The sequence below is a fragment of the Podarcis raffonei genome, chromosome 8, assembly GCF_027172205.1.
Source record: "Podarcis raffonei isolate rPodRaf1 chromosome 8, rPodRaf1.pri, whole genome shotgun sequence".
NCBI lineage: Eukaryota > Metazoa > Chordata > Lepidosauria > Squamata > Lacertidae > Podarcis > Podarcis raffonei.
The window spans coordinates 37,527,776-37,546,596 of NC_070609.1; the positions used below are offsets into that span (position 1 = coordinate 37,527,776).

Consider the following 18,821-nt stretch of genomic DNA (forward strand, 5'->3'; position numbering starts at 1 on the left):
GCGAAACTAGCCCAGGCGAGAGGAGAGCGAAAAGGGCTGAGCTAATTGCAGCCTAACGTGGCGGCGGAGCCGGAGGCGTTTTTTCAGAGCCCAGAGCGAGAAGCCGCTGCTGCCGCCGTCTCCCTTTCGCGGTTTCCTTTCTCTCTCTCTCTCTCTCTCTCCCCCTTCTTTTTTCCCTCCCTTTCCCCCCTCCTCTCCCCGCGTTATTTAGAGAGGAGATTATTGCCTTTCTTCTCCCGAGCAGCCTCGGCTCCTCTGTTTTAAGGCTCTTCTCTCCCCGATCCCCCCTCCTCCTCCGCCACCCCGCTTTCCTCCCCTCCCCGCGCAGACGAGGCAAAACAAACAGAAAAGAAGAAAAGAGAGAGAGGAGGAGAAGAAGAAGCCTGGGCAAATAGATCTACAACAATATTGCATCGCGGCGGCGGCGGCGGCGGCAGGGTCGGAGGCAGCTCAGCCAGAGGAACCTACAAAGGCGCCCCGAGCTCCCTCCGCCTCGCCAAGCGAGCGGCGCGGAGGACGGGGGGCTTGGCGCAGCTCGCCGGCGTTTCTTCTTCGCCGCCTGCGCTCAAGGTAAGGCGGGCGACCCGGGCTGGCGGGGGAAGGCGGGCGAGCGGGCTCCTCCTGCTTCTCTCTCTCCCTCTCTCTGCTTCCTCCTTTGGTTTGCACCGTGCGCGCCTTCCAAAGCAGGGGATCCCCCCTCCCCAAGTGGTTCTTGCAACTCAACTCGGATCTTGGGTCTTGTGTGTGCAGCTGCCTTTTTTAAAGCTACAGTGACACTTCCAGCCAAACCCTTCCTTTGCACCGTGTGTGTGTGTGTGTGTGTGTGCACGCGTGTGCACGCATGGCTCCGTGCGCGCACTTGTTCCGCGCGGCCGCGCGTATGTGTGTAGCTTTGCCTTTTATTATTTTTTTCTCCCGTTAAAAAAAAAAGACAAAAAAGGCAGGAGGCAGCAGCGATGATGGCCAGCTTGGCTGGAGCCCCCTCGCCCCAGGCTGCTCGCCTCTCGCTGCTGCCCTCCTAGCATCAAGCTGGAGAAGCGGGAAGAGGGGTGGAAAGGGGGAGGGGGAGGTGGAAAGGATCCGGGGCCAAGGGAGCTGCGGCTGGCGTGGAGGGAAGCGCGCGGCGCTCGCTGGGGCCCCCGCGGCGTTTGAATGGTACATGCACGAGCGAGCGCGCCTTGACAGCCGCCGTGGCTTTGGAAGGGGGGGTCGGTGGTTGGGGTGACGATGAGGGGCGCCAGAAAGGGCTGCCGGCTGCTTTGGGGGTGAGTGCCGCGCGGGGCGGGGGGCAGCATTGGTGCTCCTGGTGCTTTCCGTTTTCTCCCCGGCTGGGGAAAAAGGGGGGCGTCCCTTCTTTAGGAAGCCCCCTTCCCCGAGGGCTGGTTTTGCACAAAAGGCCAAAGAAATGGTGAGGATGATGAAGGAAAAGCGCTTGGGGGGAGCGGGTGAGAGGGGGAGCCAAAGCCCCAGGCAGGCAGGCAGGCAGGCGGGCTGTGAATGAAAGTCTGGCGCCAGCGATTAGGAGAGGGCGGCGAGCCGAGCCGGCTTGGCCCAGGACTGCCGGCGATCGTCGGTTTGCGCTGTCGGTACACGCCGCGCGCGGGGCTCCCCAAGCCCTGCTCTGGGGCTGGAGCTCCCCTTTCTAGAGGGGGGGGACACTACTCTCTCCTTCTTCCATCTGCCTGCTTTGCTGCTTCTGTGAAAGAAGAAGAAAAGGCGCCATGTTGCTCTTTTAATTTAATTTTATTCTTTGATTTTTGTTTGTTTGGGGAGGGGGCTGCTTCCCGCTACTGCTAGGAGCTTTTCTTTGGCAAAGCCAAAAGTTTGGAGCGAGCCTCCCTGAATGCTGTTTAGAGGATGACCAGCACTCAAAAAGGAGACCGGCGCGGGGTGTTTGCACGCTGGCGAGTAGATGGGGATGCCTGCTTGAGTTTGTGCAGAGATTTAGTCTTAAAGACCCCCAGGCTGCTCTCTGATACAGAACTTAACCTGGGGCCCATTCAACATAATGGGATGGCCCTCCACGTGAGCCTACAGAAGACTGCACTTTCAATATAGAGGGAAGTTTCAGCTGGGACCCGTGCAACTTCTTCCTGCGGAGGAAAGTGCAGGCTTGTGTGTTGTGTTGTGTTTGTTTGTGTGCACACATAGGATGGAGGGACAGAAAGCACCTCGCAGACCAAGTTCTGTGCTTAAGTGAGCTGGGAAATTTTTAAAGGAAGCCACTTCCTAGCAATAGCTCTGGCTGAACTCTCCATCTACTCCCATAAAAAAACCTAGGCAGATATTGACAGGAGGCCATGAACTTGCACCCTGCCACACTCCTAATGACCAGATTACACCTCAGCTGTCAACTCCCTGGTTGTGCAGTTGTTCCACCCCCTGCATCCCTGGGTTTTTAAAGGCTCCCAACTGTGGAGAGCTGAGCATCATTTGCACAGACAAAGGTGTCCAGGCCTTCCATGTCTTAACCCACGGGCACATTTTCTATGGAAAGGTTAAAAGGCTTTTGCAAAAGGGAGGGGAGCACTAATATTCTCCAAAGGCTCTTGAGGACAAGGACTTTGGGGGGCAGAAAAGGTGCTGTTAAAAATGCTTATATCCAGGTGCTGCCCTAGACCTGCCTTTGATCAAGAGAGCCCAATGAAGGGATGGTCCAGAGAGCAGGTTTTAGGTTTGACCTGATAAAAGGCAGGAGGTGCAGCCCAGGAAGGTCTCCTGCACAAGCTCCCTTGATTCATTCTAGGGGGACTCCTGCAGACTTCCCTGCTGGACTCAACTCCTTAGCCACAGAGTAGTTTGGATGCACTTGAAGCTTTTGATAAGCGGCTGGCTGGCTGAAAGGAAGATGTCCCTTTTGCATCCTAGAGAAGGGCGGGGGGGGTATATTGCACTGTTTCAAGGCATCTCTTAAAAACCCGCAGTTTTCATTTCATCTCTTAAATGGGCATGAAGGAATTAAACTGCATGAGTGAATAACAGCATTAGTTTCAATTAATTTTTTTTATCCTGGCAACAATAAACTTTAGAAACAAAAGCGTTTTTACATCCTTAATTAGTCTGGCTTCCCATCTGTAGGCTTTTAAGTGTCTGTGTGCCTTGATTTAAACTTTGTCCCTCTTTTGGAGCTCCTTTCTTTGCCTGCTTTCCCCCTTTTTTGTTTTGTTTTTAATCCCTGCATACCATTTGATGTAGTTTCCTATTGTTTGCAACCTTTCACCTTCCCTCCCTTGGCCTTTGCCTGCTTTGCCTTTTAGTTTCTGCAGTTGCTTTCAGGTATACAGATATATATATTTCTCCCCTTCCCCTCCAAAAAAACACAACCCACCCCATCATCAGCAGTATTGGTTACTATGGCCCCCCAGGGTGTGTATGTACAAAAAAGGGAAAGTTTTATCCATCCCAAACTTATTTTGCACTTTTGAAGTCTTTTTTTTTTTTTAGGAGGATTTCAAATTGTAGCATCTAGAGTGTATATTAAATGAATAATATTCCTGTAGGCTTGTGTGTGTGTGAGAGAGAATGAAGACAGAGGCAACACCCTGGAAATTTCTGCAGTCTTTCAGCATTCTCTGCCCCAGGGTGATAGCCCTGGGCATGGAGTTGAATGGAGCTCTTACAACTGCCTTCTGTTTACCTTTTATGGTTAAAATAACAGCTTAGCAAAGAAGCAACTTCATGGGGAAGCGATTCGGTGAAATCATTGCAAGCTGTAGCAGCCTAGCTAGTTTAATCACCCCTAGAGAGCGGAACAACTGTGAGCTCAATGGGACACAAAATCATTTTGTGTGTAAATGAGCATAGGATGGTGGTTATTTCACTTTCCACGGGCAAATAGTTTTTACAAGCAGCACTTAGGCAGTTAGCACAGGAAGGCGGGAAGAAATAAGCTGCCTTTTGGAAGATCCTGGTGAGAGATGCTAGAAAGCTACTCTGCACACCAACATGGAGGCAGTTTGGGTATCAGGTCTGTTGGTTGTTGGCATCATCCAATGAGATTTCTTTTGAATGAGAGCATTGCAAGACTGCCCATTCATTTCGAGCAGGGCTGGCGCAGGAGAATTTCCCAGTGAATCAGTGTCTCTGCCTTCAGCAAACTCCCAGAGATCCTCTTCCTGTGTAGACAAACCACACAGTGATAATTTGAACTAATACAGTGTGCTTAGTTTACACACACACACACAATTCTTAATTACTCTGTAAAAACTTTCACTTGAGACTGCCTCAGAATATGTCAAAAGTTCATTTCAGAAGCAGTAAACCAAAAGACAGTTTGATTCTTTCAGTGCATTCTTTAGATACAAATACAAAAATATTTACCTTTTCTCTGAATACTTTTTGATGGTGTAGATACAGTGCTTGAGAAAAATGTCATCTTAAGTGAATGAGAGCAAAAGAGTCAGTTGCATGTTTACAGTTCAGCTCATAATATCCATCTTCTGTGACAAAAACAAACAAACACCTGGGTGGTGTTTTTGTAATCTGCGTACTCATCTTTCTAGTCCACTCTGAATTCAGATCTATTAGATTTAGATTAGCATCTGCTCAATTTTGTGGACTGCAGACTTGAATAATTTTTTTTCTGCATCTAACAAGTGAGAGACAGCAACCGTGCACAGAGGTAATTCAAAAAGCCATGCAAGGGAATAGTATAAATTGCTAGATTGCACAGTTGACATCCAGGATGAGAAATTAATGTTGTAGCCCTATGCAAAATTGCTGGAAAGTGAGCCCCATTGGAAACAGATGGACTTACTTCTGAGTAAAATTGCTTGTGATGGAGCTGTGAGCCTGCAGTCCTAATCCCTCTTACCAGGGTTATGCCTCATAGAGTGGAACTTGATTCCAAGGAGAGATATTTTGGATGAGGGACCCTCAGACAGAGATGTTGCTGTCGTAGGTTAGCTAGAACACTTGGACTACACTCTTGTTTCTGTAAATTCAATGGGAATCCTGCTTCTGCAAATCGGAACAGCCTGCGCCTTCTGCCTTTATCTAGCGGCTGTCATTTCTTGCCAGAAGTCTCTATTGCAAGATAAAACCTTTGCAAAGTAAGATTTGAAGGGCTTTCTCTGTGCTAAGATTTCATTCTGAAGGAGGAAGAAGGCAGAACGGTGATTATTCACGAGGGAAATTGCTGCCTTTACTTATAGGGACTTCCTAGGCAGCTCCTGTAACACTATTATTAGGGGATAATAGGCTAGCTGGGGTCAGAACAAAGACAGGCAGCGGTGACATCAAGCTTCTAGCTGGAGACCCCCAAAAATTTAAACCCAGGAATCTAGTACGTATAAGAGCTTATTGTGTTCTTTGGTGTTGGGATAATTTGTAGGCATCTGGGGCGATGGGGCATCTACAAGCAGGAAGAAATGGCAGAAGACAATGGGGCTGACACTTAAATTATTTGTTGAAAGCAAGTAGTTTCGTTGATGATGTGAAATATTTGCTTAAGATGGCTCAGGGCAAGAACCAAGAGACATTTGCTCTTTTAAAGAATTCAGCCCCTCTCCTTGAAGGTGGTGCTATTGTCAAAATGCTAATGATAATTTCCTGCCAACTGGCTGAAGTTTCTGGGACAGCACTAATCTTTGGGGTAGCGCTCAGGTTAGATGTCCATTCTGCACTCCTGCGTGTCAAGACAGAAAAGGATGTGGATCTGTAATGGGGTGATGTATTTCTGGTGGCAGAGTGGCAAAACAGTCAATTAAACGTGGAGTTTATATTCTTTGTCCCAAAATTACTTTTCAGTCAGTTTCTATGCAATTCGGAAAAGCAAATGTTTTCTGCCTGTTGGGGTGATTTTGTCCAAGCTAGTCGTATTGTTGCGATGATGTTAAAAAGGGAGACTTTGGATTCTGAGAAGTACGGTCAAAGGAGTCTGTAAGAAATGGAAATTCACTGTGAAATATTGCATAGGGTGTGCCTGTCGGATGTTAGCAGAATATAGATGCTCTGTGTTGTGACTGCAAATAAAAATACCAAGTCAATTAAATTATTCTCTGAAATGTTTTATAGCTGTAATATTTGGCATATTTTGCTGTAATGAGTGGGCGGGGGTGTGTGTTTAGAAATGATGTTTATAGGCTGTGCCACTTGGAATGCCTTGCAAGATTTTGTGTTGGTTGCCTGTATGTGCGACAGTATTGTTTCATCCAGATTATTATTTATTAATTTATATAGCACTTATGTGTCAGAATAGCTTCTAAGCATTAAAGCAAACTGAAGTACCTACTGTCTGTCAAAGTTTAAAATCTGATTGTTATTCTCTCGAAGGCTGAGGGCAATCAAATTTCTTGACATTTTCATAGAAATCTGAATTTTAGTGAATAAATTTATGGAAAGAAAGTTTTGAGTTTAAACTCCTTTTTTAAAAAAGAAAGAAAGAAAGAACTGACTATAAACACGATTGTTGTCTGTATGCCTAGATAGGTCTGTAATATTTGACTTCAGCTGAGTACACAAGATATTTGGAAATGGTATACAGAGGGTAACAGTGGTCACTTTTTAAATGACGTTTTTTGTTCTAGCCTCCTCTTCAGCTAGAAGGCTTTTCCTCTAGATAAAAAATAGGTATTAGTAGTTGTGTTGTGTAGGTAGTTTTTTTTAAAAAAAAATGTTCTATGTTTGATGCGAATTTTACTACATGTCTAAATGAAATGCCTTAGGTACTGAGGAAGTCACTAATTTAGAGGTGTCTCGTTACTGAGACAAACTTGCAAAAACCCCTGAATCCCAATTCACAAATTGGTTATTCGTTTGTCAGGGGATATTTCACATCTAACACATAAGCCCGCGACCTTTAATTAGAATTTTGCAGTTTGTTTTATGCCCCTTGAGGCTGACACCTTGAAAAAGATCCCCCCCACCCCGCTTGATTTCTTATTGCTAATAAGCATCTTTTCTCTTTGCCCGCTGGTCCTTTGAAGAGTATGATGCAAATACACTTAATTACGAAGGTGGCAATAATTTGTTAGCTGAATATGTGATCAGGCAGATGCAAAAATGATCTTATTAGATCTGTGATCTCATTGGAATCAAGGTAAAGCACAGCTGTGCTTAAGAGGATTTTTCTTCTTCTCTTTTTTCTGTCGGGGGCTTCTAGGAGGAAGGCAGAGCGATGTCCCGGCTGTCTTTAACACGGTCTCCGGTTTCTCCATTGGCTGCCCAAGGAATCCCTCTCCCAGCTCAGCTCACCAAATCCAACGCCCCCGTGCACATTGATGTAGGAGGACACATGTACACCAGTAGCCTGGCCACCTTGACAAAGTACCCAGATTCCAGGTAAGGTCAACACTTTTCCTGGCAGCGTCCAATGCATGGAACTTAACGCTCTTTGATAGCGGGAATTCAGCCGTAAGACGAGTAGAATCGGAGACTGTGAAATGCTTGTGCTGTTTCCAGATTGAACCCTCCGATACATTCCCCGCCTTCTGTCTTGCAACATTGTGTTTGAAGCACCTGTTGCAATTGCTGTCCGCCCTCGCCAGTACCGCTGCTTTGTAGCTAAATAAATGTGCCCGTTGAAAGGTGATTTTAACCCAGGTGTGTGCACACTCTTGGCAGCCCCAAAGAGAGTTCGCAAAGAGTTTTCCGGTTGTGCCTTTTCAGTGAATTTGTCACTGGTGGGAATTTGCTCGCTTGTTCTCCAGTCACTTTTGTTTTGAAATTGTTTCGATGGAGCTTAATTTGCAAGTCTGTTTCATCTGCAGTAATCCTGAGCTCAGAAACAGAAAAAAGGAAGTGCAGCTAAAAGAAATTGTATTCATATGTGAATTAATGTGCTCAAGGTTGACTTGAGAGACAGTAATTTGTTGACGATTCTCCGCTGCATTGTCATTTCTTGGTTCTTCCAGTTTATTTGGAAATAAGTCCCATTTAGGTGCAATCTTTTCCTCTAAGCACTTTCTTACAGACACACAAGTCCGAAAGTAATTAATAAGCAAACGTGCAGAATTGTAGTGTTTGCTGGTGCCTTTCAGGGCAAGCATCTTCTTCGTAGCTGCGCATAAGTTTGTTGCTGCACATATCTGAGTTGTGTACCATTCTAGCAGTTAGATGCTAAAGACCCACCTATCTTGTAAAGCTTGTTGTCAAGATGCTGAGTTTCTGGGGAGGAGGCTGTCCTGGGAAGGTGTTTGGATTAAGTTTTAGGGGTCCCCCCAAAAAAACTGAATGATGGATGGGATTTGATTTTTATTTGCATCAGAATATGTCGGCATCAGATAGATGGGGGTGGGTTGCAATTCACTGGTCCAAATGTGTGATGTAATGGCAATTAACAGAGGCTTGGGTCATACTTTATAATCATAGAATCATAGAATCATAGAGTTGGAAGAGACCACAAGGGCCATCGAGTCCAACCCCCTGCCAAGCAGGAAACACCATCAGAGCACTCCTGACATATGGTTGTCAAGCCTCTGCTTAAAGACCTCCAAAGAAGGAGACTCCACCACACTCCTTGGCAGCAAATTCCACTGTCGAACAGCTCTTACTGTCAGGAAGTTCTTCCTAATGTTTAGGTGGAATCTTCTTTCTTGTAGTTTGGATCCATTGCTCCATGTCCGCTTCTCTGGAGCAGCAGAAAGCAACCTTTCTCCCTCCTCTATGTGACATCCTTTTATATATTTGAACATGGCTATCATATCACCCCTTAACCTCCTCTTCTCCAGGCTAAACATGCCCAGCTCCCTTAGCCGTTCCTCATAAGGCATCGTTTCCAGGCCTTTGACCATTTTGGTTGCCCTCCTCTGGACACGTTCCAGTTTGTCAGTGTCCTTCTTGAACTGTGGTGCCCAGAACTGGACACAGTACTCCAGGTGAGGTCTGACCAGAGCAGAATACAGTGGCACTATTACTTCCCTTGATCTAGATGCTATACTCCTATTGATGCAGCCCAGAATTGCATTGGCTTTTTTAGCTGCCGCGTCACACTGTTGGCTCATGTCAAGTTTGTGGTCAACCAAGACTCCTAGTCAACCAAGTCTTGGTCAACCAAGACTTTTCACATGTACTGCTCTCAAGCCAGGTGTCACCCATCTTGTATTTGTGCCTCTCATTTTTTTTGCCCAAGTGCAATACTTTACATTTCTCCCTGTTAAAATTCATCTTGTTTGTTTTGGCCCAGTTCTCTAATCTGTCAAGGTCATTTTGAAGTGTGATCCTGTCCTCTGGGGTGTTAGCCACCCCTCCCAGTTTGGTGTCATCTGCAAATTTGATCAGGATGCCCTTGAGTCCATCATCCAAGTCGTTGATAAAGATGTTGAATAAGACCGGGCCCAAGACAGAACCCTGTGGCACCCCACTAGTCACTCTTCTCCAGGATGAAGAGGAACCATTGATGAGCACCCTTTGGGTTTGGTCAGTCAGCCAGTTACAAATCCACTGAGTGGCAGCATAGTCAAGACCGCATTTTACCAGCTTCTTTACAAGAATATCATGGGGCACCTTGTCAAAGGCCTTGCTGAAATCAAGGTAGGCTACATCCACTGCATTCCCTTCATCTACCAGGCTTGTAATTCTGTCAAAAAAACGAGATCAGGTTAGTCTGACATGACTTATTTTTCAGAAATCCATGCTGACTATTGGTGATCACAGCATTCCTTTCTAGGTGCTCACAGACTGTTTGCTTAATAATGATTCAGAGACTCACAGTTGAAAAGAGAGGAAGCTACATATGCAAAACTTTCAAAGCTCTCATTAAAAGAAGATCCTTCAGGTCTCAGAATTGGTACCAGGTCTGCAGACGGAGGGATAAATCTATTAGAAAGATTCCTACACAAGCCCAGTGCATGGTTTCTGTGCTGTTGAGAAAATCCTTAATTGCTTTTTGTAGGTTCATTGTGCAAGAACTTTCCAGTGAATGTCTTCCTGGGTCTGTTGATCTGACTCCATGTTTGCCTCGGCTGTCAGAGGTTCTGCTTCACACATTATAAGTGTGCACGTAAACATGCAGCGTGTGGGTGAGACAGGCACATGATTGCTCACGTAGATCACATAGGTTCACTGCTCAGAGGGCCAGGATTGTCTGCAGCTTCCCTGCCACTGTCAAGAGTACACTTGGTAGCAAACCTGGGTTTGTTTTGGTGCGTAATGTATTGGAGCCCCTCAGTGCAGGTCTTGCTGGGCTACAACTCCCATCATCTGTGGCTATTGGCCATGCTGGCTGGGGCTGATGGGAACTGGAGTCCCAACAACATTTGAAGGGGCACAGGTACTCTGCCTAAGCAGCTAAAGTCTGGTGGTGAGATAATACATGTATAATACTACAATATGGAAATATGATTTCTCCTCAGAAGGATATAGTGTTTGCTGATAGCTCAATTTTTTTGTGCAATTTCTTTTTGAATTTGAGTTTTTTGCATTGATTCTGGCAAACCTCTAAACCCATTTCTACAATATGGAAATATGATTTCTCCGCAGAAGGATATAGTGTTTGCTGATAGCTCAATTTTTTTGTGCAATTTCTTTTTGAATTTGAGTTTTTTGCATTGATTCTGGCAAACCTCTAAACCCAAAGTAGAGATATCCTGCACTATGGCTGTGATTTCGTTCCGGGGTAGATGGAGTGGAATACTTTAATGACCTGTAGGAAAGAATCATGGCCTGAAATATTTATCATTTAAACTACGAAGATGATTAATTACGCTCCCCTGCTGTCTGATTTCTAAGGGGATGTTTATTTGAAGGTGCTGATTTGAAGTTTATTGCGACAGCATCGGCCCAGTGCATAAATATGCTTAATATAACAATGCAAGTGAGAGATTTGGGTTGTGAGGCTTTCAAACTGGGTTCTTCAAAAACTCTTCTGTGTGGGGGTAGCAGACCCACAGGTCATATCTGCCCCCTACAAACGTGCCTCCCACATTTGCCTTTTTTGCAAAGAAAAGAATTTTATTTTTGTTGTTGATCTGTGTTCAGCTTGCTCCTCTTCCTCATCCTTTGCTAGCTGTTGTTGGTCTTTCTTGGGTGTCCAAAACGCCTCATGTCTCTAAATCAGTTGCCTCTTTTTACCTTTCAAGGGGGCCTTTTTCTCCCTCTGGGGTGCTGCTATTGTAGGAAGGTCTTAGGAAGAAGGGCTCCTTTCTGTTTCCCAAGATGGTGGAGCCTCAGAAGAGGGAGGAAAGGTAAAGCGAGGACTTCCTTCCACCCCTGAACTCCATTCTGCTTCTTTGCTAATTAGCAAAAGAGTGCTGGGGTCTGAATATTGTGTGTTCGTCTGAATGTGTGTATGCACATCTGTGCGAAGGAGGCATACAGCCCTCACGGTTGGCCAGTCCTCGTTGTGGTCCTTGGGTCAGTAAAGGTTGGCCACTCCTGATATAAGTGGCCACATTCACATAATAAAGTGCTGTGATATCACTTTAAACCGCGATGGCTCCCCCCAGAGAATTCTGGGAGCTACAGTTTGTTAAGGATGCTGAGAGTTGTTAGGAGACCCCCTATACCCCCCACAGAGCTACAGTTCCCAGAATGGCTTAACAATCAGGCCCTCTTCCCAGGGAACTCTGGGGATTTTAGCTCTGAGAGAAGGAATAGGTGGCCTCCCAACAACTCTCAGCCACCTTAACAAACTATGGCTCCCAGGATCCTTTGGGGGGAAGCCATTGCTCTTTAAAGTGATAGGACACTGTTTGAAATACAGTGCATTTCAGTGGGGCCTCATAGGGCAGCCTTTGTCAACCTGACACCCTCCAGATGTCTTGGACCACAACTCCCATCATTCCCAGCCATGAGGAGACCAGGAAGATAGAAGGGAGCTTGGCCCATGTCGACTATGGTTGGTCTCCTACCAAGTCATACTGAGGGTAGTGGGGATGTGGGGTGTATTGCAGGACATGCTTTTAATTCATGGTGCTAGTAAGGGCCAACTGTGTCCTGCCTGAACTCTACATGTGCTCTGGAACACTTCTGTAGCTCTATGGAAGCACATGCCTCACCTAAAAAGGATATTGCAGAGTTGAAAAAGGTTCAAAGGGCAACCCAAATGATGAAGGTGAATGAATGAAAAAATTAAAATAAAGGTGATGGAGTGACTCCCTTATAAAGATAGGTTGCAGCATTTGGGACTTTTTAGTTTAGAGAAAAGGCGAGGAAGCGGCGACCTGGTAGACGGTTATGAAATTGTGTATGGCACTGAGAAAGTGGATAGAGAAAAGTTCTTCTCCCTCATAGCACAAGGACTTGTGGACATCCAACGAAGGTGAATGTTGGAAGATAAAGGACAGAGAAAAGAAAGTACTACTTCACACTGCGCAAACTATGGAACTGGCTCCCTTGGGAGGCAGTGGCAGTGGCCACCATCTTGGATGGCTTTAAACAGGATTAGACAAATGCATGGAAGCCGGAGCCACCAGTGGCTACTAGCCATGATGGTTATGCTCTACCTCTCCAGTTGGAGACATCAATGCCTCTGAATACCAGCAGCTCTGAAACCGCAGGTGGAGAAAGGGATCTTGTTCTCAGGTCCTTTTTGTGGGTTTCCCTCAGGCATCTGGTTGGCCACTATAGGAACAGGATGCTGGACTAGAGTAGATGGGCCAGCCCTGATCAGCAGGAATGTTCTTGTGTTCTTATGCTTGGTTGTACAGAAGGTCCAAGGTTCAGTCTCCATCATCTCCCTGTAGAGCTGAAGAAGGCATTTTCTTGGAGGGCGGTTGCTTGTCAGTGTGGTCAGTCCTGAGCCTAATGGGCCCATGGTCTGATTTAGTGTAAGGCAGCCTCCGGGATTCCCATAATCCCCGGCAGAATGCAGTCCATGTCCATTAGCTGCAAAGCCAATGTTGGAAGAATTGCTTGAAGGCAGAAGGTTTGGAAGCCGCTGATATTATGTACGCAGAAGTTCAGAGAAAGTGCTGCAGCCCCAAACATCTGTTTCATGATTAAAGGAAAAAGCGGGAGTGGGGAGAAAGGAGGGAAAATAACAACTGGAAATATTTAAAGTATTATCCACACTGGAATTGTTGAAGAGAAACGAGTATGAAACATGGAAAAATGAGACTTGAGGAAAATTAATTCCTAAGCTTAATTTAGGTGTGGTGAATCATAGAATTGAAGAGTTGGAAGGGAATCCCAAGGATCATCTAGTCCAACTCCTTGCAATGAAAGAATCACAACTAATAAGTTTACAGTACAAACCTCTGGGGGAGGACCAGTCAAAGAGGATGATCTGTTTGTCTGAATATCACAGTCAAAAAAATGGCAGCAGGGAGCAGGACTTAGGGCATGCTGAATTTTTCAATTTTCAAATTCCAAAAACTAGGGGTTCTAAAACGTAATATGACTTGGGAATTCAAAAGATATTTTGATTACATTAATTTTAATTTAGCTTTGCTTGATAAGTAAAATGTGTGTAAAATTGCATAGAAATCATTAAAAATGATAGCCAAGAACTTGCAGTATTATATTATATTATATTATATTATATTATATTATATTATATTATATTATTTAGCATTACCTGAAATTTTCAAAAGGTATCATGAAAATGCTTTGGTTTTCCAAGAGCAGTTAATATGTTTTTCAATCAAACATAGATTTACCAAGCTAAATGTTGTCCATTCACAAAAATAATAGCAGATTTGAATAGCCAGACTCCTCACTGAAGAAATTTGCAAAAATTAAATTTCATCCCCTAAAATGACACGCCCTAGCAGGACACTGTATCTTAATATTCATGGTTAGCAGCAGGAAGGGCATTTGCAGGGCCAAACTGGTGGTGGCAGTGCAGGGGGAGCTTAACCCTTCCACTGATTCTTCCCTAGAGGCCCCCCTTTTTTTTCTTGGTTCCAAAGTGGGAACTGGGCCCAGTTTTTGAGTAGAGGGAGGGAGGTTTAGAAGGGAATCACAGGGCACTGATACTCCCTTCCTGTATTCACATGATGGCTAAGTAGCAGACTTACTGACAATGTAATTTGATGTTTGCACTAAGCGTAGCAACCTAAGAGTTCATAGAAGTTCAGAAGTGGTTTGTGTACTTCCTTTGTTCTCTTGATACATTAGCAAAATATGTTGCACGTTACCCACTCTGTACTTTGCTTTTGTTATTTGGAGCTAAACGATGAAGGATGAATCTTTCTCACACGATACCTACGACATAACCTTACCCCATATGTTCCCAATTAACCTCTTCAAGCAGTTGTACTGGAACTGATATAGGTGCCACAAAATACCCATTCTGCATTTGTAAAGACATTGGAACTCCCTGCCTATTAACATCAAGCAAGTGCTTTAATGTACTCTTGTCATGACCTGCTAAAAGCTTTTTCATTTAGAGAAGCCTACGGAGGTGTTGAGAAAGTTGATGCAAGCGCCAGTCTTTTTTAGTCTGTTGTAATCTTAACTTCTTGAAAGTTTTTAATTACCGCTGTTAGTTTTTTCTTATTGATTATTTTATTGTTTTATCTTTTTTTTGTAAGCTGCTGCTTTGATGGTTAACCACCACCCCCTCCATTAAGCAGTGTATAAATTTTATGAAATAAATAAATAAAATAATAATCTCTTAGGATGTTTGTGAGATAACGTTATCTCAGGAAACAAACCTTCAAGGCAGGTCACACTTCTTACCCTCGTGTCGGGTTGGATGTGGGCTTGTCCCAGCGAGCTCTGCATTCAAATCCATCCATGGGCAAGCCATACTCTCTCACCCTAACCTACCTCACAGGGTTGCTGTGAGGAGAAAATGAGATCCCTCGGACTTCCGGGTTGGCGCCTCCAGGCAATGGCGGAGTTCCTCCGATCGGGAGGAACTTGCTCCGTGGAAATCAGGATCTGACCGCCACGGCGAAGGCGGAGACCCACTGAAATCACAGGCGGGAGAAGCTTGTGAACCTGGGATTCGGCTGGCACCTTTTGCACCTCCCTTACTCACGGGGAAACCCTGATTTGGGGATCCGGAGTGAAGTGGGGTGAGCGGCGCGGTGCTTTGAATTGACTGCTTCTTTCACGGAGTGAGGCCGCATCGCTGTTGCTGGAGAGCGTTGACTTTTTCCTGTGGACAATTTGACTTGAAACAACTACCCGTGAGTAGAACGGAAAATTGGATCTTTAAATTTATTAATTTGGCATCGAAACGGGAAGGTTTTAAACAGGAAGTCCGCCTTCCTCTTTTGTAAATAGATTGAAGCAAAGACGTCGCAAGTTAAAGCCTTGGAAAGTCTTTTGTAAAGGATTAAATCTCCATCGGTTAAAACTACTAAACCCCCCTTGGAAGCAGGAGAAGAGGGGGGAAATTTTGGACCTAGTGAGCCTGCAGGAGAGAGTGAAAAATCAAATTACCACTGCTCTGAACCTGGAAACGGGCTGCCAGTAAGATTGACGTTTTGGGAGAGTTCATTGACTGTGAACAGAAAGTATGTTGACAGATGGCTAAATAAGAGAAATATATTGTTTCCATTGTACCCTTCTGCGTTTAAAAAGGAGGAAAAGTAACTGAAAATTGAAACTAACTTTATAGTTTAAATTGTGTTTGAAAGGATTGATACAAGTGGAGACTGTTTCCCTCTAGAGAGAGCTTTTGAAACTGTTTCAAGAGTGGAGCTGGGGTTTTTCCAGCTGCAAGATAAGAACTGTGAGAATCAGAGATTGACCTTGGATCTTAAGAATGTTGACAGAAGGAGCTTTAGTGACTGTATTATGTAAGATAAGCTATTCGTTGGAACAGCTCCACAAGAAGACGGATGTTATGAATACTAAACTTGAGAACTTGGGTCAAAAAGTGATTAATTTGGGACAAAAAGTGATCACCAATACAGAAACTGTTCAGGATTTGACACAGGAACCTACTTTGACAGGACAAACTGGGGAGAAGATGAAGGAGAAAGTTGTTGTTGTTGAACCTAAAGTAATACAAGTGGGAGCCCCAGCCTTACAGAGGCAAATCGAGGACTATAAGTGGAGGCCTTTTATGAATGAATATAGAAAAAGTCAGAATTTGAAGATTGGAGCCCTGCTTGGACTGCAGAAGGAAGGTTGGATAGACTCTTTCATGCAGGGATTTGCTGACCTTTGGGCCCTGAATCTGGGTCAGGAGGTGATTGGAGTTGCGGAGGCCTTTGGATTTGGAGGAGCTTTGAAACATGATTTGAGATATTATATGGACCTTGGTTCTAGCTGTGGAGAGTTGGCTGGCCTGTCGAGAGGGAATGGGGGCATGGTTGGGTTGGGGCCCCCCCGAGACCTGCTCTTCAGCATCTTCAGCATCAAAGAATATGAAGAAAAACTGCAGAAGGGACTTGGAAAAGATTTAAGAGCCTCAGACAGAAGATCTCCAGGTTGATGAACTATATGGAATGGACGGAAATGACTGGCAGAAATCGAGACCAGGGAGAAGAGATGGTGGAAGAAGATTGGGAAAGTTTAAAGTTTATATATAGAAATATTGTAAAATTAATGAGTGTTAGAAAATTGTTGGAATGAAACTTTATGGCTTTAGCAGAAATGTTATAAGGAGTTAAGTATAAATAAGTACTTTAGTATTAATGGAAAATAAGGCTAAAAATATGTTAAGATATTCATAATGATAAAAATAGAGAAAGATGGAAAGGAATTGCTGAAACAAGTAACAGAAGTGGAATACAAAAAGGGAGGTGAGAGGAGGTCGATGAAATAAGGGAATGAAAGAGTAATGAAATGGTATGGTATATGTTTTTAAATTGTTGTTTTGTTTAGTTTAGTTTAGTGTGTTAAGGTTGTGTTTTGTATTTTTATATATTGTATTGTTTCTTCTTTTTTTTCTTTTTTCCTTTTCTGTTCTATTTTGTCTTTTTTCCTTGCCTTTTTTCTTCTTTTTTCTTTTTTTGTAACTCTTAAAAGTAATAAAGATTATTTAAAAAAAAGAAGAAGATGAGATCCCTCCAGCAATCCAGATCTTGCTGGACTTCCAAGCCCCACCATCCCTGACCCTTGACCATGATGGCTGGAACTTATGAGAGTTGGAATCCAACAACGTTAGGAGGGCCACAGGTTCCCCACCCCTGGTATAAAGCACCTTCTCAGTGGTGACTCCCCTCTTGTAGAATGCTTTCCATAGGGAGGCTCTCCTTGTGCCCTCTGTCTAGTTTAGGCACTAGGCAAAAACTTCCCTGTTTACCTGGGCGTTTGTTTTGGCACTTAGATGAAGAGGCTTTTATGTGAATGTGGTCTTTCTAGACCTGCCTTTTGTTTGTATAGATGTGTTTGTTTGGATTTTTTAGGCTTTTAATATTTATTGCTAATATTTCTGTTGTGATTGTACATTGCTTTGAGTCGTTTTGGAGTAATGCAACGAAAATATATTCTTAATGATGATCATAACAATAACCAATGCAATAAAAATAGTAATGCATACAGAGCATTGAACCCAATTGGCAGCTCTGTCGTTAAAACTCCAGAGGCAGGGGTGCTTGAAGTTAATAAGCAAGAGGTGAGAGAGAAAGAATGGAGAAGGAGCAGCGATTTTAGGATAATTCAAAAGGAGAGACCAGTGACTCTTTGGCCAAATAAGGAAGAGGAGGGGAAATGTACAGTGGACATAAAAGCCAGCAAATTGGAGAAGTGAAAACGTTCTAGGTGCAAAGTACCATCTAACCAGGGTAGTGTGGGAAATCTCATTAGTGACGTAGACCGAGAGGTAAAGAATGGGTTAGGAGCAGGTGAGAGAGGAAGAGCCAGAGATTTTGCCTATTCCAGAGGGGAGCATATGTTTGTATCCTCTTTCAGTGGCTCATAGAGGCATTGATACACTTCCCAGGTGCAAGGATAAGAAGAACCACTTAGCAGTCTCCCTTAGAATTAGGTAGCCAAAATACACCAGGAGTCTCTTGACTTCTTGCCCTGATCATCTAAAGGTGAAAGCCAACTTGGACTTCAAGGCAAAGGAATCTCCTCTGTGACAGGGAGCTGAGAGGAACCTATTCTTTACTGGGTCCCCTTGAGCCTTAACTGATTAAGTATAAAATTGATAAGCACTGAGGGGGGCAAAGGAGAATTAGGGGTGCAGGGAGGTGGAGCAAAGCCAGTATGGTGTAGTGGTTAGAGTGTGGGACTAGGGAGACCAGGGTTCAAATCCCCACTCAGCTATGAAGCTCACTGGACTGACCTTGGGCCAGTCACTGTCTCTCAGCTTAACCTACCTCGTAGGGTTGTTGGGATTAAATGAGGAGGAGGAGAATCATGTACACCACCCTGCACACTTTGGAGGGGGGAAGGTGACACATAAATGCAGTACAGTGGTACCTCGGGTTATAGACGCTTCAGGTTACAGACTCCGCTAACCCAGAAATAGTACCTCTGGTTAAGAACTTTGCTTCAGGATGAGAACAGAAATCACACGGTGGCAGCAGCAGGAGGCCGCATTAGCTAAAGTGGTGCTTCAGGTTAAGAACAGTTTCAGGTTAAGAACGGACCCCCAGAACAAATTAAGTTCTTAACCCGAGGTACCACTGTAAACAAACAAACAAACAAACTGCTTGCGGTTTAGAAGGACTCAACATGGTTTTATGTTTGGGGTTTGGTCCTCCAGAGTTTGGAAATACGAGAGAAGGGGTTTTCCTAGAACAGGGGTGGAGAGGGAAAAGACTTGCAGGACTTCAGGCTTCTCATGGGTGGTGATCACAAAGGTGTGTGGTATGCAAATAGGGTCTTCAGGTAAGCATCTTCTCTTAGGAAGCAACAATGCTCCTGAATACTAGTTGCTGGAAACCACAGGACGGGGAGAGGTTTCTTGAGCTTGAATCCTTTCACATTCCTCACAGGTTGGCCACTGTGAGAACAGGATGTTGGAATAGATGGGGCATTTACCTGACCCAGCAGGCTCTTCTTCTGTTCTCCGCCAGAGCTCTATGACA

General features: G+C 44.6%; 1 protein-coding gene across 5 annotated transcripts in view; it reads left to right on the forward strand.

Moving 5' to 3' along the window:
* The first annotated feature begins 266 nt into the window (after window positions 1–266).
* Window positions 267–18,821, forward strand: part of KCTD15 (potassium channel tetramerization domain containing 15) — a 68,070-nt gene continuing 49,515 nt past the window's right edge. The window contains exons 1-2 of one of the 5 annotated variants that reach the window (XM_053399290.1): window positions 267–570; window positions 7,103–7,281. In XM_053399290.1, the coding sequence (XP_053255265.1) occupies window positions 7,118–7,281 (164 nt within the window). In that variant the 5' untranslated portion in view covers window positions 267–570; window positions 7,103–7,117. Of the gene's footprint in view, window positions 571–1,063; window positions 1,156–1,242; window positions 1,266–1,291; window positions 1,409–5,594; window positions 5,667–7,102; window positions 7,282–18,821 lie in introns of those variants that run through there. The other 4 variants (XM_053399288.1, XM_053399289.1, XM_053399287.1 and 1 more) reach the window with 4 other exon arrangements.